At 33.9% G+C, this 24,066-nt stretch overlaps 1 protein-coding gene across 8 annotated transcripts in view; it reads left to right on the top strand.

The window, feature by feature from the left end:
- TSGA10 (testis specific 10) overlaps positions 1–24,066 on the top strand; it is a 158,292-nt gene that overhangs the window by 31,422 nt on the left and 102,804 nt on the right. For 6 of the 8 annotated variants that reach the window (XM_042932031.1, XM_042932030.1, XM_042932033.1 and 3 more), the window contains 5 exons: positions 762–929; positions 1,335–1,490; positions 5,785–5,955; positions 6,039–6,116; positions 7,382–7,533. In XM_042932031.1, coding sequence (XP_042787965.1) covers positions 879–929; positions 1,335–1,490; positions 5,785–5,955; positions 6,039–6,116; positions 7,382–7,533 — 608 coding nt within the window. In that variant the 5' untranslated portion in view covers positions 762–878. The remainder of the gene's footprint in view (positions 1–761; positions 930–1,334; positions 1,491–5,784; positions 5,956–6,038; positions 6,117–7,381; positions 7,534–24,066) is intronic. The other 2 variants (XM_042932034.1, XM_042932035.1) reach the window with 2 other exon arrangements.

The following is a 24,066-nucleotide window of genomic DNA, read 5'->3' on the forward strand; positions in this document are numbered from 1 at the left end:
TATTAGTGCCCTTAGCTTTACATGATTTAAAATGATGACTGTGAGTAATTTGATTCTCAAAATATAAGATGCATTTGTTTACACATTAGCTTATTCCCGTTAGTAATAAATATTAAGTCAAATATTAAAACTTAATTCTGAGTAATATGTTTTCTTTACCTAACAATGCAAAGTGAAACTGCTCTGTTTAGATAGTTTGTCATCATTTGAAATATTTAAAACACTCTCTCTGAAAGTATATCTGTAATTTTCTCCCAATAAAGTATTAGTACAATAAAGATTATGAAAAGCAAACAAAAGCTTCTAAACACATTAAAGTGAGTGGGAATGTACTTGAAAGTGCCTACAAGTATACCATATATAGCATTCATTTAATTTATTCATTTATTGAAAAATTATTGAACATAGATGGTGTGAACAGATGCTTTAATGTTAGCATACAAGTTTTCTCAGCAAATTAATTCAATTTCTAGGACTTGTAATTAGATCTGTGGATATTTCTGGCCTTTCCAAAATTTCTTTACCATTTTTCTTAAAATTATTGACTAAATTTAGGGGTACTTTCGGTTAAACAAAAATATAGTAAATTCAGAAATGCTGGAAAAAGAAGGTATCTAACTGCTTTTTAAAGAATATTGATGAATTATCTTTAAAATACCAAATTTATTATTTTTAAGGATCCTGTTTATTCAACTTGCATTTAGAAAATAATGCTATAGTTTTGCTTGAAATAATGACCTAATTTTTTCCTCCTTGGCAAGATAATTTTAGAGACTGAAAAAGCACAAAATAAATCTCCTTCTAGACTTGATTCCTTTGTCAAGACTTTAGAAGCAGACAGAGATTATTACAAGAGTGAAGCTCAAAATTTGAGAAAGATGATCAGAAGTAGATCTAAAAGTCCAAGACGCCCGTCTCCATCTTCTCGGGTAGGTTTTGGTAATTTGTAAGTATTTTGGAGTTCATTGTTTGAACACTGATTTTTATTCTTTGATTTACCTAATATGGAAATAATTTATTTTGATTTGGTATGAATTGGTGTATCAAAAAATTGGGAGAGACAGCAGTCTCTTTGATAGCACAGTGGACCAGTGAAATTGGTTCTTTATCCCCAGTGTTAGTAGGGGTTGGGAAGTAATCAGATAAATATGGACCAATTTGGGATGAAGCTGTTTAAAAGAGAAGTGATTTTTTTAAACTTTTTTTTTTCATCATTTCCTTTCATTATATAGTCATTTTTGCTTGAGTAGAGATCATGTACTGCTCTTAGTGGCACCATTTCCTTAAAAGCACATGTCAAGAAGAATTTCAAATTTCTTGTATAATAATTGCAGGGTACAAACTGTGATGTAGAGCTTTTGAAGACAACAAGAGACCGTGAAGAACTTAAATGCATGCTGGAAAAATATGAGCGTCATTTGGCAGAAATTCAGGGTAATGTCAAGGTTCTTACATCTGAGAGAGACAAGACCTTTCTTCTTTATGAACAGGTAAACTTATTTATAAAGAAAATACCTAAGTAAAAATATTCAGTTCTAAATATATGTAATTCTTTAAGTTCTATAAGAATGCTTAAATCTGCCAAATTGATCAACTAACATTTGGGAATTACCTTCGTTCTTAAGATATTCTTAATGAAACGTAATATATTTCCAATACAATAAGTGTATGTGTACATACACACACACGCACACACATTATTCCCATATCCAAAAAAGATCATATATATGCATAGAAATAGTCTGATTTTGGGCATGGGAAATGAGAAACGTGTTAAATGATAGGGGATGGTGAGTTCAAGGTAAAAAGATTTTGATTTTAGGGTTAGAAAACGCTAACATCACTAGATGTACTGTCAGTCACTTTAGGAGCTGACATATAATTTGCTTAATTTAGGAGAGTAAGATCAGTTTGTAGTTTATCTCTATTTGTAGCTTAAAGTTATATACATATAGTCCTTATTAATCATATAGCTTATTTACTCAACAAATATTAAACCCCATAAATCACCAACATAATTTTATTTTAAGAATAAAATCAATAAAATATTAAAATAAATAAATAAAATTTTATTTTAATAAAACAAATTTTAAATTTAAATTTAAGTAAATAAATTTTAAATAAAAATACATTTTATTAAGAATTACTGCTTGCCACTCTAAGAGAGAAAAAAATGATAAAATACGAACATTGTTTTCTATGTTTGCAATTTATCGGGGGAGATATATTGTCTTATATTTACTTTTTGTTACTTTAGCATAAGTAGTCTAGAAGGTATTGTAAGAAATAAAAGAAGTGGGTATTAGTTGTTGTGATCAAGGAAATCTTTGCTAGATGATATGGAATTTGAGTCCTGAAGGAAGAATGGAGTTCCTGTTATCTTGAAAGGGGTAAGAAGGAACATTCCAGACTAAAGGAATTGTGTGAGGCAAAGAACAAAGGCAGGAAAATGAGTAGATAAATGGATCAATTTAAGACTAATTTGACATTGGAGTAAGAGGGAGCTAAGGCTTGAGAGATAAATTGGACTAGAGCAGGGGTCTGCAAACCTTTTCCATAAAGGCCCAGAAAATAAATATCTTGGGCTCTGCAGGCCGTGCAATTTATCACCGCTATCGAACTGTGTTGTAGTATGAAAGTAGCTTTGGACAATCTACAAATTTTTGGCTGTGTTACAATATAACTTTTGCATATAACTATATGCAGTATAACTTTTACTTTTGGATACAGAAATTTGAATATCATTATTTTCACTTATACATATTTTGAAATCTTCTTTTGCTTTTTTTTAATCATTAAAGAACATAAAAAACATTCTCAGCCCACAGACCTACAAAAACAGGAGGCGGGTTAGATTTGGCCTGTGAGCTTTACGTAGTTTGCCAACTTCTTGAGTACATGGTAGAAGCTCTTCAATGGGTCTTACACGGGGTTTATACTTTGCTTTATAAGCACTGGCAATCTGGTTATTTTTAGAGAAGAAATGACCAAAGCCACATTTTTACAATTTTAACCTGTTAACAATTTTATATTATTTTTTTTCATAATCTGTTATCTTTTTATATAACAATTTTTCTTTCAAGAGAATTGGAGGAAGGAGAAACTGTGGACTTTTTAGAAGGCTGTGAAAGCAGTCTGTTCATGAGGCATTAAGAACTAATCTGGCCAGTGGTGGTGGCGGGGATGGGAGGTGCCTGGGTAGCTTAGTTGGTTGAGCGGCCATCTCTTGGTTTCAGCTCAGGTTATGATCTCACAGTTCATGAGTTCAAGCCCTGTGTTGGGCTCTGTGCTGATAGTGCGGAGCCTGCTTGGGATTCTCTGTCTCTCTCTCTCTCTCTGCCCCTCCCCGCTCATGCTCTCTGTCTCTCTCAAAATAAATAAACCTAAACAAAGAAACACAAAGTAAGTTAGGGTGCTATCTGTTGAAATAAGGATAGAGACAGGTGTAAAAGACACTATAAAGGAAACCTTGAGAAGATTTGGTTTTAGCAAAAAGAGGGGATGAATGGAACTGACTGAAATTCTTTTTTGTTTTTTAATTTTTTTTTAACATGTATTATTTTTACTTTTGAGAGAGAGACACAGAGCGCAAGCAGGAAAGCGGTAGAGAGAGACACACACACACAGAATCTGAAGCAGGCTCTTGCCCCTGAGCTATCAGCACAGAGCCTGATGCGGAGCTTGAACTCACAAACTCTGAGATCATGACCTGAGCCAAGGTTGGACACTTAACTGACTGAGCCACCCAGGCGCCCCGAGACTGAAATTGTTTTTTGAATGACTGAAGAACTGTGGTAGTAGAAAAAGAAATAGTAAAGCCATTGGTGACTTGAGGGAAAAAATGTGTTGGTTTCAGACAGATGGAGTAAGATGATGGTTGTACATTCAGAAAGTAATTGCATTCAGGCAGAAAGAAACGTGGGACTGGAGTGGGGAGAGAGGTAAGAGCTGAATATGTAGATGGGTAATTCATCTGCTTAGAGGTCAGTTTTGGGCCTTCAGAGTGGGTGAGGTCTCTAAATGAGAAAGCTATAGAGGAACAGAGAAGTCAAGACGTTATGTTGGGACATTTTATTTAATTGGTAGAGGAGCTTTGAAAGAGATAAAGACAGAAAACTAAGGTAGAACAATATTAAGCCCAAAAGAGGAAAGAATCTCAAAGAGTGTGTTAAAGACAATGTCAAATGTTGCCAAATATCAAAAACAGGAGCTGAGGAAAGGCCATTTGGTGAGGTCATTAGATGAAATTCTGCAAAATGGTAGGTATAGGAGCCAGGTTACACTGGAATGGGAGAGTAGGTGCTGAAGAACAGGCAATGGGTACAGACCATGGTGCTTAAAAAAAATTATATGCCAATGCAAAAGAGATAACAGGATGGTAAGTGGGCAGCAAGATTTAGTGACAGTTTTTCGTGATATGGGAGCCTTGTGCCATGGCTGAAGGCAGGGGAGAAAGAGCTAGTGGAGAGGGTGCTATTCAAAGTGAGAGGAAATAATTATATAGTTGTGTCTTGAACAAGGCAGGGCTAGGGATGTCAACCCTCCTGCACAGTTGGAGATCTAAGTTTTGACTTCCCCAAAACTTAATTACTAATAATCTACTGTTGACCAGGAGCTTTACCAATAACACAAAATCAACTAACACATCTCTTATATATGTACATATATATATATATGTATGTACATATTGTGTGTACATATATATACACATACATTTATGTACATATATTGTGTATATATATACACACAATGTTATTAAGAAAATCATAAGGAGGAGAAAATACATTTATAGTACTATACTGTATTTATTGAAAAAAATCTGTGTATAAGTGGACCTTTGTATCAATTCAAACCCATGTTGTTCATGGGTTAACTGTAATTGAGTCAGGAGTATCTTAGAAGACATTTCAGGAGATGAGGTCCAGGATTCTGGTGAAGTCTTAGCTGTGGAAATTGGGAGGTAATACATCTTCCTCTGAGACTTGGAGACCAGCTGAATAGGTAGCAATCAAAATCAAGAGGAAGGAAGATTAGGGATTTGAGCAGCAAAGTAGGAGATGAAATTATCTTTAGGTGTGGAATAGGTTTGGGACCTGAGGGTGGTTGAACAAGTGTGTGAGAGTATGTCGGGTTGTTAGTAAGGATTGATGGGCCTTTCTTTCAGGGGAAAAGTAGCCAGAACATGGAAATGGCTTATATATTTTTGTAGAGAAAGACAGGAACACTAATATTTATTAAAATTGTATTCTACCTGGGAGTGCCTGGGTGGCTCACTCGGTTAAGCATCTGACTCTTGATTTTGGCTTAGGTCATGATCTCACAGTCAGGAGATCAAGTCCAGAGCCAGGCTCTTCTCTGGGTGTAGAGTCTTCTTGACAGGCTCCCTCTCTCTCTGCCCCTTCCCCTCAAAACAAAAACAAAAACAAAAACAAAAACAAAAACAACTGTATTCTACCTGAATTTTGCGAATTCAAATTTATATCACAAAATGGATGTAGTAATACATATCTATTTCTTAGTAAAACATTCTGTCTTGCATTGACTGCCTCTAAATTAATTTTAAAAAATTTTTGGCAAAAATATTATAAACCAAACTTCTAATTATACATTCACTTGCATTTTTGGACATCATTTGAGTTTATTTGTATAAACTCATTAAAAAACATTATCCTGTTGTATGCATTTTTATATATGGTTTGTATTTTAACTGGCTGGATATAAGATAGCTATATTTATGTCTATTCCAAAGCTTTGTTAAATAGAAGTCTTGCATTTAAATAATAGGCACAGGAAGAAATTGCCCGACTTCGACGAGAAATGATGAAAAACTGTAAGTCTCCTAAATCAACAACAGCACATGCCATCCTCCGACGGGTGGAGACTGAAAGAGATGTGGCCTTCACTGATTTACGAAGAATGACCACAGAACGAGATAGCCTGAGGGAAAGGCTAAAGGTTTGGACGAATTTTATCTGTGTGACCATTTGTGAAACATAGTGCAGCAACATTGAAAACATTTTTTTTTTTTTTTTTAACAGATTGCCCAAGAGACAGCATTTAATGAGAAGGCTCACTTGGAACAAAGGATAGAGGAGCTGGAGTGTACAGTTCATAACGTAAAGAAACATCACTGTTGTGCTTTTGGCTATAAACTGTCAGTGGCTTCCCCCTTTCTCTTTTTTTCTATATTCAGAGAGGTTCTTTCATTTTTCTAAGACAATGTTTGTAGTCCTAAAATATTTAAGGTGGTATGTATGGTATAAATTATCACCTTCTCATTGTTTATTTTCTTCCAAAAAAATATGTAAGTAAAGTTTTTTGTGTTAGGTTGCAAAGTGTGTTCTTTAAAAAAAAAAACAACAACCCATTAGGGATGCATTCTCAGGGATGTTAGCAACTTTCTCATCTCCTTATTTCATTAAAGATAACATTGCCAGATACAGAGAAACTGGCTTATTCTACCTAAAGAGTAGCTAAGGTAGAGAAAATTATTATGGAATGAAAATTAATGAAAATAATATATTTAAACAATTTATTTATTTATTTATTTATTTATTTATTTATTTGCCAGGAAGTAGGTATTATTACCATCTCTATGTCACAGATAAGTAGAGAGGAATTTAGTACAGAAAGGAAAGATCATACAGCTGTTATGTGGCCAAGACAAGATTACTCCAGTTTCTTATGCCCTTGATTCAGATGCACTCTCTCCTGGGATTACATGTGTGGCTAAACAATGAATGGGCATCTATCTCCTAGTGATAACAAACTGGCTGCTCTTTCAGATTCAACAATTAGTGATTATAATTTGTGGCATGTACAGCTCCAACAAGAGAATAATATATTTAAACAATTTAAATGTGAAGCATCACTTTTTTAGTAGTCAAGGATTTGAGATGCTATGAATATATATTTGATATGTTATGACTATATAAACAATTAGGGGAAGTTGCTTTTCTGTTACCAGGTTTAATTGAATATATTTATAAATTTGTCAATGTTGTTATAAAGAGAAAGAAAAAGCATTACTCAGGAGAGGAAAACATTTTTTTTCATAATTCCACTTTATATGTCTATCTTATTAATGTTGAACAACAAATAAATCTTTTTGCAAATAAGATACATATGCTACATTCAAAATGAACCAGATTGAACATATAGATACATATACTGTGATAGGCATTATGCACAGGCCGTGCAGTGGCTTATTCTCGTTCCTGCTCCACAATACCTTGTCCATACAGCCTCCTACAATATTCAGGTCTCATCTGATCATCTCCTAGTGTAAATCTTGTCATATGCCAGTTTGTACAAAGAGAGGATGTCTCTTTAGGAAGATTTTGTTAGTGATGGCAGTAACCTTGTCATTCTACTTGTATAGCTTGATGATGAACGTATGGAGCAAATGTCAAACATGACTTTGATGAAGGAAACCATAACCACTGTGGAAAAAGAAATGAAATCACTAGCAAGGAAGGCAATGGATACAGAAAGTGAACTTGGAAGACAAAAGGCAGAGAATAATTCTTTGAGGTAAACTAAATTACCTTTAAACAAGTAGTTTAACTACTAGATCTGTTTTTATAGTGTATTTTATAATGATAATTAAGTTATTTGTTGACTTTAATTTCTGAGAGGATTATTATGAAGCAATTGTAGAAACCTCAGCACACATTAAATGATTTTTCCCAAGATCACTTACAGACTAGTAATGCCATATTTAACTAGGAATCAAACTTCCAGTAATCTTCATCTTACATTTGCATAAAGCCTTAATATTTAACTGACATAGCTTTTACAAAGTCCTTCTGGGTATAGAGCATATTTGACTTTGGTGTTTGAATGTGTAAGAACATGTATTGGCACTTCTGTTAATTGAAGGCCACGTGGGTACTTAGCCCTTCCTATATACTGACTGGTATGATAGCAAAAGATATGCCAAAGTTGGTGATGGGCATCGAGGAGGGCACGTGTTGGGATGAGCACTGGGTGTTGTATGGAAACCGATTTGACAATAATTTCATATTAAAAATAAAAAAGGGGAATAAGTTTTTGAAGACCTCCATGTTAGGAATTTTACTTTTAGTATCTGCTGATGTGAAAAATAGAGTTTTACAGATTCAGTAATCTTGAATTGCAGTGCGTCTGTGAATATTTGAAAAATAGTTGTTCATAGGAGTGTGAAATATATTTTTAAGTCTACAGATAATTCTTGGTTCACATAAGAGTTCCAAGAGTCTCCTGTTTGATCTTTCAAGGGTCTGTGGTACATATTTTTACACCACTTGTCAGGATAGATAATCACTCAAATTTTTTCCCTTCATTCATTCATTCATTCAATCATTCATTCATGGGTCTGTAGTACATATGTTGAAATCACTTGTCAGGATAGATAATCACTCAAATTTTTTTCATTCATTGATTCACTCATTCATTCATTTACTTTAAAGTTGATTTATTTGTTTTGAGAGAGACAGAGAGCAAGCGGAGGAGGGGCAGAGAAAGGGGGATAGAGGATCCAAGGCAGGGTCCGTGCTGAGATAGCAGGGAGACCAATGTGGGGCTTGAACTCACAAACCACGAGATTGTGACCTGAGCCGAAGTCAGACACTTAACCAACTAAGCCACCCAGGTGCCCCTCGCTTCATTTATTTTTTAATTTCCTGTTTAAAAGGATATTGCAGCCTTGGGTAAAATAAAAATAATAAAATAAGATGACAACAACAAAGAAAACCTTGGAAAATAGAGAAAAGGGTAAAGAAAATTTAAATCATCCATGATTCTGTAACTCATTGAAAACTATCATTAATATAGGTCTCTTTCTAATCAGAAATATTTCCATCCATATTATATAAACTTTCTGTGCAATTGATGTTGGCCAGTTTCATTTAATTGTATATCATAAGCATTTTCCTGTGTCATTAAAAGTTCCTTGAAAGTAGTTTATTAAAATATTCTAACAGATAGAAGTATAATACTTCTGAGGGTTTTTGCATACACTTGTTTTCTTTTAACAGTGTTATTAGAGTCTAATTGACATACATACAGTAAACTGCACATATTTTTAAAAGTGTTTAGCTTGTTTTGACATATGTATATACCTGTAGCACAGTCAAGATAGTGGCCTTATCCATCATTCCCAAAAGTTTCCTCCTGCCCCTCTGTAACCTCTAACTTATTCTGCCAATCTCTGGACGACCACTGATTTGTTTTCTGTTATAGAGATTTGCTTGGATTTTCTAAAATGTTATATAAATAAAATCATGTAGTATATATTCTTTTATTGGGCTGCCTTCCCTCAGCATAATTATTTTGAAATTTATCTATGTTATATAATCAGTAGTTTATTCCATCGTATGAATAAACCTCATGGACATTTTGGTTGTTTCCAGTTTTGGACTATAAAAAATAAAACTTTCATGTACATTCTTATACGAGTCTTTGTATGGACATAAGCTTTTATTTTTCTTGGATAAATACCTAAGAGTATAGTGACTGAGTCTTGTGATGTTTATATGTTTAACTTTTAAAGAAACCATTAAACTGCTTTCCAAAGTGGTTATATTATTTTATTTTACATTTGTACCAGTAGTGTATAAGTGTTCCAGGTGTTACATAGCCTCACCAACACTTGGTGTGCATTATCTTTTTAATCTTTAACATTCTATTAGGTAGGTTTTATGGTTTTAATTTGCCTTCCGTAATAACCAATGATTTTGAGCATCTGTACATGTGCTTACATGCCATACATTTGTCTTCTTTAGTGTCTGTTCAATCTTTTGCACACTTTTATTGAATTGTTTAAATTACTATCAAGTTGTAAAAGTCCTTTCTATATTGTAAGTCCTGTGTCACATGTATTTTGCAAATATTTTCTCCCAGCCTGTGGCTTGCCTTTTTATTAAATGTCTTTTAATGAGCAAATGTTTTTCATTTTGATTAAGTGAAGTTTATTGATTTTTTAAAAATTTTATCCAGCTTTTTGTATTCTTTTAAAGAAATTGTTATCAGGGCTAAGGTAATATTTTTCTTCTGTGTTTTATTCTAGCAGTTTAACATTAAAATTTAACATTTAAATCTGTGATCCATTTCAAAGTTTTTGTGTTTAGTACACAGGATATAAATCAAAGTTCACTTTTTTTTTTTTTTTGCATAATGATAACCAAATGTTCCAATACCACTTATTATAAAACTATCCTTTCCATAGTGAATTGTTTTTGTGCCTTTGTAGAAAGTCAGTTGTCCATATATGTGTAGGTCTGTTTCTTGAAGATCTGTTTTGCTTGATGGATCTGTTTATATATCTTGATTCCAATACTACCTGCCTGATTACTTTGGTTTTATTTTTAAAGTCTTCACATTAGGTAATGTTAGTCTTTAACTTTGTTCTTTCTCAAAGTAGTTTTGGCTATTCTAGTTCCTTTGTATTTTATTTTAATTTTAGAATCAGCTTCACAGTGTATACAAAAAAAGCCTGCTTGGGAATTTGATTGGAACTGGGGGACACTGACATCTAGAATATCAAGTGTTCCCACTCATAAATACAGTGTGTCTTTCCATTCTTTACATCTTTAATTTCCCTCAGCAATGTTTTATAGTTTTTAGAGTGTTCTCGTACTTCTTTTTTTGTCAGATTTATCTCTGAGTATTTCCTATTTTTTGATGCTGTTATAAATGGAAATTTAAAATTTTACTTTCTGATTTTTATTGCTTGTATATGAAAATACAGTTGTTTTTAAAGATAAACTTTGTATTTTAGAGCAGTTTTAGATTTACAGAGCAATTGTGAAGATGGTAGAGTTCCTACTTACCTCACACCCAATTTCCTCTGTTATTAATATCTTACATTAGTACATTACATTTGTTACGATTAAAGAATCTATTACTTGATGCATTATTATTAACTGAAGTCCATACTTCTATTCAGATTTCCTTAGTTTTCCCCTAATGTCCTTTTTCTGTTCCAGGATCTCATCCAGGACACTACATTACATTTAGTTGTCATGTCTTCTTAGGCTTCTCTTGGCTATGACAGTCTCAGACTTTCCTTGTTTTTGATGAACTTGACAGTTTTGAAGAGTACTGATCAGGTATTTTGTGGAATGTCTCTCAATTGGGATTTGTCTTCTGTTTTTCTCATGATTAGACTGGGTAATATGTTTTTGAGAGAAAGGTCACGAAAGTAAAATGCCATTTTAGGGTACATATATATCCAGGGTATCATGGGTATGTATTATCAATATGATTTATTACTGTTGATTTTGATCTTTATCACCTCGCTGAGGAATTGTGCGCCTTTTCAAGAATGTCATATAATTGAAATCATACAGTATACAACCTTTTCAGACCAGCTTCTTTCACTTAGCAATGTGCATTTTAGGTTCGTTTGTGTTTTTTTCATAACTGGATAGCTCATTTCTTCTTATCATTGATGTAGGTACCACAGTGTGTTTATTCATGCACCTATTGAAGGATGTCTTGGTTGCTTTCAGTTTTTGGCAATTATGAATAAAGCTGCTGTAAACTTTCATGTGTAGGTTTTTGTGTGGACATAGGTTTTCAAGTCAGTAAATACCTAGGGGAATAATTACTGGATTGTTGAGTAAATCTGTATTTAGCTTTATAAGAAACTGCCCAACTCTTTCAAAGTGACTGTACTATTTTGTATTCTCACCAGCAATGAATGAGAGTTTCTGTTGCTCCATATCCTTATCAGCATTTGATATTGTCAGATTTTTGTATTTTAGCCATTTTAATAGGTATAATAAGTATGTAGCAATATCTCATTGTTTTAATTTGCAATTCACTAATGACAAATGATGTGGAGCATCTTTTCATATTGTTACTTGCCATCTGTATCTTTGATAAGGTATCTGTTTACGTATTTTGCCAATTTTTCAATTGTTTTGTTTGTTTGCTTACTATTGAATTTTAAGAATCCTTTGAATACATGTTGTTATCAGATATGTGGTTTGCAAATATCTTCTCCCTATCTGTGCCTTGTCTTTTCATTCTTTTAAAAGTGTCTTTTGTAAAGCAGAAATTTTAAATTTTGATAAAGTTCAACTTACTTTTTTATTTCATGGATAGTATTTTTGGTGTTTAATGTGTTTAAAAACACATAACCAAACCCAAGTGCACATATTTTTCTCTTGTGTTTTCTTCTAGAAGTTGTATAGTTGTGCATTTCATGCTTAAAGTCAGTGATCTATGTTGAGTTAATTTTTGTGAAAGATATAAAGTTTGTATCTCAGTTCACTTAAATTGCATATGGATGTCTTAAAATTGTTCCAGCACCATTTGTTGAAAGACTGCCCTTTCTGTGTTGTCTTTGATCCTTTGTCAAAGATCAGTTGCTTATATTTGTGTGGACCTATTTCTGGGATCTCCATTGTGTTCCATTGATCTATTTTGTTTATTCTTTTGCCAAACCATGCTGTTTTGATTACTATTGCTTTATTGTAAGTCTTGAAACTAGGTATTGTGAATCCTCCAACTTTCTTGTCGCCAATAGTGTATTGGCTATTCTTGGTCTTTTGCCTTTCCATGTAAAATTTAGAATCAGTTTCTCTGATTCTACAATAAATATTTATAAAATAGCTTTCTGAGATTTTAATTGGGTTTGCATTGAATCTGTAGATCAAGTTGGGGAAAACTGACATCTTTATTTTATTTTATTTTTATTTTTTAATTTTTTTGAGAGAGGGGAGTGAGGGAGGGGCAGAGAGAGTCAGGGAGAAAAAGAATCTTAAGCAGGCTCCATGCCCACCATGGAGCCCAGCACGGGGCTTGATCTCACGACTGTGAGATCATGACCTGAGCCGAAATCACAAGTTGAACACTCAACCCACTGAGCCACCCAGGTGCTCCACAACTGACATCTTAATATGGGATGTTTCAATCCATGAACATGGAATATTTCTCCATGTATTTAGATCTTTGATTTCTTTCATCATTGTTTTACAGTTCTCTGCCTATAGATACTGTACATTAATTTTGGAAAGTTCTAGGCTGTTATTACTGAAAACATTTTTTATTTAAAAAATTTTTTTAACATTTATTTATTTTTGAGACAGAGAGAGAGAGAGAGCATGAACAGGGGAGGGTCAGAGAAAGAGGGAGACACAGAATCTGAAACAGGCTCCAGGCTCTGAGCTGTCAGCACAGAGCCCAACACGGGGCTCAAACCCACAGACTGCGAGATCATGACCTGAGCCGAAGTCGGACGCTTAACTGACTGAGCCACCCAGGCGCCCCTACTTAAAACATTTTTAAAATTGAAGTGTAGTTGATATGTATTAGTTATAGGTGTGTAACAGTGATTTGACAATTTATATACATTATGAAATGTTCGCCACAACAAGTGTAGTTTCCATGGATCACTGTACAGTTATTACAGTATTATTGAGTATATTCCCTATGCTGTACTTTTCATCCCCATGACTTATTTTATAATTATTTCAAATATTTCTTATGCTCTTATTCTCTTGTTTTTTCTCCTTTTGGTATTTCAGTTATACCCACAGTTCTTGGATGTTCTGTTGTTTTGTTTTTTTTTCTTTTTCATTTCGCATTTTAGTTTGGGAAGTTTTATTGACCTGTTTTCAAGCTCAATGATTTATGCTTGACTGTGTCTAATCTGCTGATGAGACCATCAAAGATATTCTTCATTTTTGTCACAATAATTTACTTTCTAGCATTTCATTTTGTTTCTCTCAGGTTTTCATCTGTTTATGTTACCCACCTATTACTGCATATTGTCTACTTTTTCCATTAATCTCCTTAACCAATTAATCATAGTTATTTTAAATTTTCTGATAATTCCCATGTCTGTGCTATATCTGAGTCTGGTTTCATTCTTCAGGTTGTGTTTTTGCTTGACTTTTGGCATGCCTTGTAATTTTTTTTTTTTGTTGAAGCCACACGTATTAGGTGTTAACTGAAGTAAATAAGCCTTTTGTGTAAATGTTTATGTTAATTTGACTGGAAGTTGATCTAAGTTCAGTGTGTGTTGTAGATGCAGATGCCAGAGACTTCAAGTTCCTATGTTCTGATTGTTTCTCTTTTTGACTTTAAGCTTCCTTAAGTATCCCTCCTAAGTGAGAGCTTGCATCTTGCAGCTCTTTTGCTTGTAATTCACTGTGATTATCATGGAGCACTATTAATGTGTTGGTTAGGTGAGAGGAGGGAACATGTTTTCCAGTGGTATAACTTTTATTTTTTTATCCACTTATGTGAAACAGGAAGGCTAGAGAGGGTAAAGTGGGAGAAATGCCCTTCTCTAGCTGGGATAAAGCTCTGGTAAAGTCTTTTTACTTGAAGATTAAGCCTATTATGGAGAATGCTCTGGGCATATTTCATAATAATTACTTTTCCCCTGTCAGAGTCATAAGGGGATCTTTCTCAGATCTTTACTGTGAGAACCTACTGGAGTTCCTGGAGGTAAACACACTGAAGTATAGGGACCCTTCTAAGATTGTGGCCCCTAGGAGCTTCTCACTCTCATGTTAGTACAAACTCAACTTCCAGCAATGCATCAAATTTATCATTTAAATTTCTTAACCATTTGTGATTCAGCTGGCTTTTGCTCCAGATGATCAGATCTTGATTATTCTTTTCAGATTTTGAATTGGCAGTTTGCTCTGTAATTCACTCTTCTAATGTGTCACAGCAAGTCTTTGATTTTCATTTTGTTCATCTTTTTGTTCTTATAACAATGGAAATGACAGTTTCTAAGCTCCTTATTTGTCAGAGTTGAAATCAGAAGTCCTACAATTGATTTTTGTATATTTATCTGGTATTTTACAACTTTGCTAAATTTACATTTTGGTTCTAGTGGCCTTTTTGTAGAATCTGGTTAATTTTCTACATAGACACTTAGAGCATCTGCAAATAAAGACGGTTTTACATGCTTAGTCTGCATGCCTTTTTTTGTTTGTTTGTTTTTGTTTTCTGTTTCTTATTGCATTGGCTAGAATATCTACTAACAGTGTTCAGTAGAAATGGTGAAATAGACATCCTTGTCTTGTTCCACATCGTAGGGGGAAGCATTTAGACTCTCAGCAGTTAGTATGATGTTAGCTGTATGTTTTTCATAGATGTCTTCTATCAGGTTGAAGAAGTTTCCTTTTATTCTCAGATTACTGAGAACTTTTTTTTCAGGAATAGATGTGCTTTGTCAAATCGGTCAGGATATATTATACTTTTTATAGATTACTGTTGTACATTAACTAATGTTTTGTTTGAGCTATTTACATTTATTTTTATAATTGATTTTGGCCAATAACTTGCCTTTCTTAGGACTACTTAAAATCAGAATTTGTTATCAATGTCATGTAAACCTTATAATAATCTTCTCAATTCATTTTGTCTTCTTTTAATACCTTGAAGAATTTGAATAATATTAGAGTTTTAGTACTTAACCAATGAAGCCTTTTGGGCCCAACTTTTTTTTTTTTTTTTTGAGGGAAGGATTTATTTTATTTGTTTAATGGATAAAGGAACAATTAGAAGTTTCTTCTTATGCCATTCAATAGATACTTTTGAGGCATTTGTTCACTTTCTCTAAATTTTAAAACATTTTTTGAATAATTTTGTTTACAATATCCTATGAACATTTTAATGTCTACAGAATCTGTAGTGATTTCCTCTTTTTTAGTCTGTTGTCATTAGTCTTTTCAAAGGACTAACATTTGCTTTGGTGATCCTCATAAAGTTTTGTTCTTTATTGTCTCTATTTTCTTTAGATTTATTTTTAAGTTTTTCAGACAAATGCTTATATTATTACTTTTCAGCTTTATTTCTGATATAAACATCTAAAGCCATAAGTTTTCCTCAAAATACTTATTTGAATGTATCCTGTAAGTTTTGTTATGTACTTGTGAAATGTTTTCCAGTTTTCCATCATTACTTCTTGGTCTATTGGTTGTTTAAAAGTGTGATTTTAAGTATCCAAAAACATAATGAATTTTCACTTATCTTTGATTGACTTCTTGCTAATTACATTGCTTCGCAGAACATACTGTTAGATTTCAAATTTCTGAAATTTGTTGCCCTCTACTTTTATGATCAGTTTTTGGTAATTATCTGTGTATACTTAAGAAATTTGTAAAATCTGAAATAGTCTATAAATTCTGCAATACTTTTGTATTTGTCCCTTAGTTCAGATTTGTAATCATGTTATTCAGATATTACAAATTTGGACTAAATTTTGTGTCTCATTTACAGGAATTTCACTGAAAGAGTTGTCTAAACTTCTGGCTCCAGAATCTTACATTTTATTCTCTTTTAAACCTACTGTAATCTGTCTTTTCTCCCACCATTCTATGAAAACTTTTTACAAGGCAATATTTACTTTCATGTTGCTCAATTCAGTGGTTGATCCTCAGTCTTCATTTTGTTTCACCTATCAGCAACATTTGACAAATATAATCAGTTGTGTTTTTAGCTACTCCTTTTGCTTCTGAGGTACCATGCTCATTTGATTTTCTTTTCCTCTCTTTGGCTGTCCTGTTTCAGGCTCTTCTAGTTCATCCTCCATGACCTCCAAATGTTCGAGTATCCTCAAGCTCAGTCTTAGACTGCTTCTCTTCTTGTATATGTACTCATCCATCAGTGAATTCATCTAGTCTTGTGTATTTACTCTTGACTCTCAAATGTGTATCTGTAGCATGGATTTCTGTCTTGAACTCCGGACTTGAATGTACAACCACCTCCTTTTCATCTTCACTAGGATGTCTCATTGACATCTCAAAACTTAACATTTCCAAACCTGAGTTCTGCTATCCACTATCCTTCACCCTCCAACACCCACAAATTTATTCTTTCAGTCTTCCCATCTCAGCAAATGGAAAGTCTGTTCATGTAATTCTTGGCCTGAAACCTTGAAGCAATCTATGATTTCTCCTTTCATGTATCCATATCCAATCCAGTTTGTTCTGTCTTCAAAATATACTCAAAAGCAGAGCATTTCTCATAACTTTTGTTGCAACCATGCTGGTATTGAAGGATATTTTTGCAAGGTAGAGAATTCTAAAGGTTGGAAATTATTTTTAACACTTTGATACTATCTTTCCAGTATCTTATGACTTGCATTATTTCTGCTGAGTAGTGAAGTGTCAGCTTATTTTTTATAGATCAATATTTTGTATTTTGTAATATATTTATATCATAGTTTCGTATTTGTATGTACAAAAGGCAAAGAATTACAGAGAATCTACATAGGAGTTATGTAATCCAACTACATTCAAGTATATTTAAAATATTGTTCCTGTTCTCTCTTTTGTCAGTTGATGGGAAAATTATGTTTTGTCCCATGTGTGAACTCCACTCACTAGAAGTTGAATTCTAAGCACAGGTTAGCACATGTCTGGATATCTATATGTCTAAACAGGTTCCATAGTGTTTTAAGTCAAATCAGCCACAAAGAAATGGATGCATTTCTGTTTGGGTTTACCTGCTGATGAAGAAGAAAATCTCCAGTGTTTCAAAACAAGTACTCATTATCTGTGTTTCTATATGGCTTAAATGAACTTTTCTTTCTAAATAGGTATGTTTTAGTAGCAGCAGTTCTTCTATTTGGGTTTCTATGTCAGATAAATCAACAATAGTAAAAAGTTGGATTGTTTTCAGAGTATTTCCTCAAAGGAGATTAAAAAAAAGAAAAAGATCTGTGTGTCTGCATCAGAGTATCAAACATTTCTAGGAAGAATTTCTCATATAGTTGAATGATTGATAGAGCTATCTGTTAACAAAAAGTTAGTTTGGGCCTTTATGTTCAGTGATTCCAAAGACTGGTTTAGTTTGAGTTTGGTTATTTGCAACTAAAAAGATTTCAGTATTAAAATCTATTCTAGGGGCTCCTGGGTGGCTCAGTTGGTTAAGTGTCTGACTCTTGATTTTGGCTCAGGCCAAGATTCCAGGGTACTTAAATATAAATCTAACAAATTATGTGTAAAATCTATATGAGGAAAACTACAAAACTAGTGAAAGAAATCAAAGAGGAACTAAATACATTGAAAAATATTCAATGTTCATGGATAGGAAAACTTAATATTTTCAAGATGTCCATTCTTCCCAACTTGTTCTATAGATTGAATAAGTTCAAATCAAAATTGCTGCAAGTTATTTGTGGATATCAATGAACAGCTTCTTTTTTAATTTATTTTTATTTTTTATTAAATTTTTTTTAATGTTTATTTATTTTCGAGAGAGAGAGAAACAGAGCATGAGCAGGGGAGGGGCAGAGAGAGAGGGAGACACAGAATCCAAAGCAGGTTCCAGGCTCTGAGCTGTTAGCACAGAGCCTGACACAGGGCCTGAACTCACAAGCTGTGAGTTCATGACTGAGCTGAAGTTGGACACTCAACTGACTGAGCCACCCAGGCACCCCAATGAACAGATTCTAAAGGTTATATGGAGAGGCAAAAGAATGGGCAACAGAAATTGAAGAAAAACTAAGTTGGAGCACTGATGCTACTTGACTTCAAGACTTACTAAAAAGCTACAGTAATCAAGACAGTGTGGTATTGGTAAAAGAATAGACAAATAGATCAATGGAACAGAATAGACAGTCCAGAAATAGGCCATGTAAACATAGGCAACTGATCTTTGACAAAGGAGCAAAGGCAATATAATAGGGCAGAGATAGTCTTCTCCACAAATGGTGCTGGAACAACTAATATCCACATGCCAAAAAAAAAAAAAAAAAAAAAAAAAAAAAAAGCAACACAGATATCACACCCTTCAAATTAACTCAAAATGGATCGTATACCTAAATGTAAAATGCAAAACTTTAAAACCTCTAGAAGACAACAGGAGAAAATCTAGTTTTTCTTGAGTATGTTGATGACTTTTTAGATACAACACCGAAGGCACAATCCATGCAAGAAATTGTTGATTATTTGGACTTCATTAAAATTAAATACTTCTGCTCTGCAAAAGACAATGTCAAGAAAATGAGAAGCCAAGCCACAGACTGGGAAAAAATATTTGCCAAAGGCACATCTGATAAAGAGCTATTAACCAAAACTACAAAGAACTGTTTAAAAATTCAATAATAAGAAAACAACCCAATTAAAAAAATGGGCCAAAAACCTTAGCAGACCTCACCAAAGAAGATATACAGATGGCACATAAGCGTATGAAAAGATGTTCCACATCATAGGTCATCAGCGAAATTCAAATTAAAACAACAATGAGATTCCATTATATACTTATTAGAATAGACAAAATCTGGATCACTGACAAAAATGCTGGTGAGGACGTGGATCAATAGGGGCTCCTATTCATTGCTGGTGGGAATTCAGAATGGTACAGGCACTTTATTTGACAGTTTCTACAAAGCTAAACACAGTCTTAACATACAAAATTCCATGGTATTTACTCAAAGTAATTGAGTCTTATGTGCACACAGAAATGTGGACATGATGTTTATAGCAGCTCTAATCATAATTGCCCAAACTTGGAAGCAACCAAAATCTAGTCTAGGACTCTGGGCATTTGAAAAAACTATATATAGATAGCTGTTTAAAGTTCTGGGGTACCTGGGTGGCTCCTTTGGTTAAGTGTCTGACTTTGGCTCAGGTCATGATCTTGTGGTTTGTGGGTTCGAGCCCTGCATCCGGCTCTGTGCTGACATCTCAGAGCCTGGAGCCTACTTCAATTCTGTGTCTCCCTCTATCCGCCCCTCCCTCGCTTGTGCTCTGTCTCTTAATCTCTCTCCCTTTCAAAAATAAATAAACATTAGCAAAATTATGAAGTTCTAAGTATTTCTTGGAGGAGTTGTAAGAGTCTTTTCTGACATTAGAGTTACAAGAGTCTGCAAAAGAAGCTACTGGCTTTATATCTAAAGTTTCTATTGCTTAAATGTGTTTTAGGTGTGGGTTTATTGATCAGTGATTTAAAGATCTGATTTGATGACTTCTGATCATGTGTGTAGTTTTCCATTTTGTTTTTTGTATTAGATGGATCTCTGTTGTACAGGAGCATATGGCTATTTTGGAAAATAGATGGCTGTAATGCAATTTAACAGCATAGAAATAGCCACAGTGTACACTGGAAGGTTTTGCCAATCCTCCCGTGTGTCTTTCAGGATTCATCATTATCATATGAATTGATAGGCTCATTACATTTATACTTCTGACTTTAGTATGCATTTTATTTAAGATTAAAAAAAATCTCTATATCCAGCGTGGGGCTCAAATCCACAACCCTGAGATCAAGAGTTGCGCACTCTACCAACAGAGCCAGCCAGGCACCACTTAGCATGCATTTTTTAATGATTTTTCTCTTTAAGTAGGATTCGTACTCAGCATGGAGCCCAATACAGGGATTGAGCTCAGGACCCTAAGATCAAGACCTGAGCTGAGATCAAGAATTGGGTGCTTAACCAATTGAGCCATCCAGGTGCCCCAGCATGTGTTCAAAAAAAGTTTTTTAAATCTTTTATTTATTTTAGAGAGAGAGTGTGTGTGTGATCTTTATTTTTGAAAGAGAGAGAAAGAGAGTGCTAATGGGGGAGGAACAGAGAGAGAGGGAGACACAGAATCTGAAGCAGGCTCCAGACTCCAAGCTGTCAGCACAGCCTGAGGTGGGGCTTGAACCTATGAACTGGGAGATCATGACCTGAACCAAAGTTGGACACTTAACCAACTGAGCCACCCAGGTACCCCCCCAGCATGAATTTTTAAATACTGTTTTACAAGAAAAAAAGCTAAGAAAATAATTTGTCAAGGCATTTGAAAAGATTCTTCAGTTGAACTAAAGTAGAACTTCACTATATTTTCAAATATTTTCTTATTGTTGATTTATCGTACCATTCTGCAGACAATGTTTTGTTTTCCCCCAAATGCATGCCAAATAAAAGTAGGAATTAGGTAGGATTTTGTAATTGTCAGATATTTTACAGAGAATGTTTTGTCTTAATTGTCCATGGTAGTTCTCTGCCAAAAGCGAGGTAAGTTTTTGTAATAGCACCACTGAAACCCCTTGCTGCCTTCCATGAGCCAAGGGACACAGTGATAGCTTTCCTAATGTTTTCCCAGGCAGCCAGAGTGCCCATGGTCAGAGCACTCATAGTAATTATACCCATATCAGTCTATTTTTTATCTGATTCAAACTGTTGAATATAGTTTGTCTTTTTCCTTTCTACTTATAAGGTATTCTCTATATGGCTCCTTTTAATCCACTATATGTTCCTAGGTGTGTGTGTGTGTGTGTGTGTGTGTGTGTGTGTGTGTGTTTAACTTATCCTTGGGTTTGGAGGATTTTTTTACTTTGTTGCTTGATATCTTTCAGCAGTTTTAGAGAACTCTCCACTGTTTTCATTTCAGATGTTACTTTTGCCCCTTCATACTGTATTCTGAATTTTTTTCTGACCCTTCTTCTAGTTCACTCATTTCCTCTTTGACTGTGGTTGAACTTGCTGTTAAACCTTATCAGTTGAATTAATTTTGGTTTTTGCATTTTTCATTTCTGGAATTTGTATTTGACACTTTTAAAATATATATTTTCAAGTCTCTTGAGAAATCTTCAATCTTGGCTTTTTTTCTCCTTTGATATATTAAGCATAGTTGTTTTTTTTAAAGTTCTGTTTCTGATAACTCCGTTATCTTGATTCTGCATGGTTCTATTTTTATTGAGTCTATTCTTGTTATCTTTTGTTTCTCTTATTTTTTCCAGTTTGTGATGTTGTCTTCTGTGTGTCTGGTTATTTTTGACTGAGTATATAATACTGAATATGAAAATGTATAGAAATCATTTGAGACCAGAATATTGTTTTCATCTAGAGAGGATATATGTATTTGCTTTTGTCAGAACTGAGATAATTTGAGGGGTATGTATATATATAATTTGCTTTGTCAGAACTGAGATAATTTGAATCTGGGCTTAAATCTTTTGTTTTAACTATTCAGGGTCCCAAACAAATGTGTATGTGTAGGAGAAAGTGGTTTACTCAGTATTTTACCCTTTCTTGGCGGGACTTGACTCCTGTTTTTGTACCCTAACTTCTTGAAATTGTCACAGTTGCTACTCAGCTTTCCAGCCTCTTATCTACCTTTCCCTGAGTCAGAGATTTCTTTAGGGGAAAACAATTATCATATTCCAGACTTACCTATTTCTCTTTCTCTTCTCTTGTCTTTTCTTCTCAAATCTTGCTCAAGTAATTCTTCACCCCCAGCTCTCTGCTGCCACCTGCTTCCCAGCTTTCCTAGTTTGTTCTCACTGAAAGCATTGATCTGAACAGTTGAAACTGTTACTAAGTGAAGCAGAAATTTTCTGTTTTTAATAATCTTAAATTTTGTTTTAAATGTTTATTTATTTTTGAGACAGAGACAGAGCACGAGTGGGGGAGGGGCAGAGAGAGAGGGAGAAACAGATTCTGAAGCAGGCTCCAGGCTCTGAGCTGTCAGCACAGAGCCTGATGCTGGGCTAGAATTCATCAACCACTAGATCATGACCTGAGCCGAAGTTGGACACTCACCCAACTGAGCCACCCAGGCACCCCTCCATTTGTTTTTCTTACCTCTTTTCTTTTTTTTTCCCTGCCGTTCTGTGGGTTACTTGAACATTTTTAGAACTCCATTTTAATGTATCTGTAATACTTTCTAGTATCTCTGTATAGATATTTTCTCTGTTGGTGTAGGTATTTCATTTTACATATGTAACTCATCATAGTCTATTGGTGCCACAGTTATCAGTTTAAGTGTAGAAATCTTCACTCCCATTAAATCTTTTCACCTCCCCCATTTGTAATTGTCTTAATGGATACAGATTTATTTTGTTCTTCCCAGGACTTATGTTCCTTTAATATTGGTGTTTGTATTTTTCACTGGTCATTCTTTATTCTAAGATTTCATATATTTTATTAGCCATTATTTCTTTGAATATTGTGTGTATTCTATCCTGGAATTAGATGAATATTGGACCTTCTTGTTCTTTTCTTTATATTGCTTAACCTCTTCTGTATTTTTCTCTCTTTTTATCTGTACTCTATTATAGGTAATTTCCTCTGATCTGTTTTTTTCCAGCTTACTAATTGTCTCTTCAGCTGTGTTTATTTTGTTCTTAAACTTATCTGTTGATATTGTTTCTTTTTAAAAATTTCAATGATTTTAGTTTAATTTCCTGAAGTTCTTTTAGGTTCTTTTAAAAATCTAGACTTTTTTCTTATTATATATTCTTCTATGTCTTTGTATTTAAGCACATCTGTTTTTAAGTTTCTATTTGATAATGCTATAATATGAAGTTATAGGGCTCTAATTTTGTGTGTCTTGACTCACACTAAGTTTGGATTATTCCTTAATATGATTTTGAAATTTGGATTGGGAGCTCGTTTTCAACAGGCCTTTATCTAAGGTTTAGTTCTGTGTCTGGGTTGAGAGTATATCTTGTCAGAGAAGTTATGTGTTTATTTCTACCAAGTGTTCTAGATTATATGACCATCCTAGAACCAGATTTTATTTAGATTTCTTATTTTGATGTTAAGAATTCCCAAGAAAGACTTTTAATTGTTACTGTTATCCTGTGTCTAGTAATGGTTGACAAGCTGATTTTGTCTAGTTTGACCTTTCCACTAATAGTGTAGCTCTCATTAGCTTTACGTGGAGGATCTTAGTTCTCATACTTGTGTTGCGGACATTTCTGTCCTCATACTCTGTTTCTGATTTAAAACATAAGACCTTAGGCTAGTGAGACAGGGAAATCCCAACCACATATAATATAACATTAGTTCATAATCTTACTGCTCTGATTTCTCTTACAAAATAAATTTTGCTATACATTTAAAGAGATGCTCATTTTATTCAGTATGTCTAAGTGTTTTGTGTTGAGGGAACTTTCAGATTATCTAGTTTCCATATTGCCAGAAATTATAGTCTGTTTGTTTGTTTATTGACTGTGTACTTCTTGAGGATAAAGCCAGTGCCCACCTACTTCACCCTAGCTTCCTAAATGTTTGTGGAATGAAATTCTGTTCATTAAAAATTTATTAGTAATAGTTAAAAACCAAAATGAACCTAAATGTCTAATAATAGAGGAGTACTTAAATAAATGATTGTATTTACT

The sequence above is a fragment of the Panthera leo genome, chromosome A3 (assembly GCF_018350215.1).
Source record: "Panthera leo isolate Ple1 chromosome A3, P.leo_Ple1_pat1.1, whole genome shotgun sequence".
NCBI classification, from domain to species: Eukaryota; Metazoa; Chordata; class Mammalia; order Carnivora; family Felidae; genus Panthera; species Panthera leo.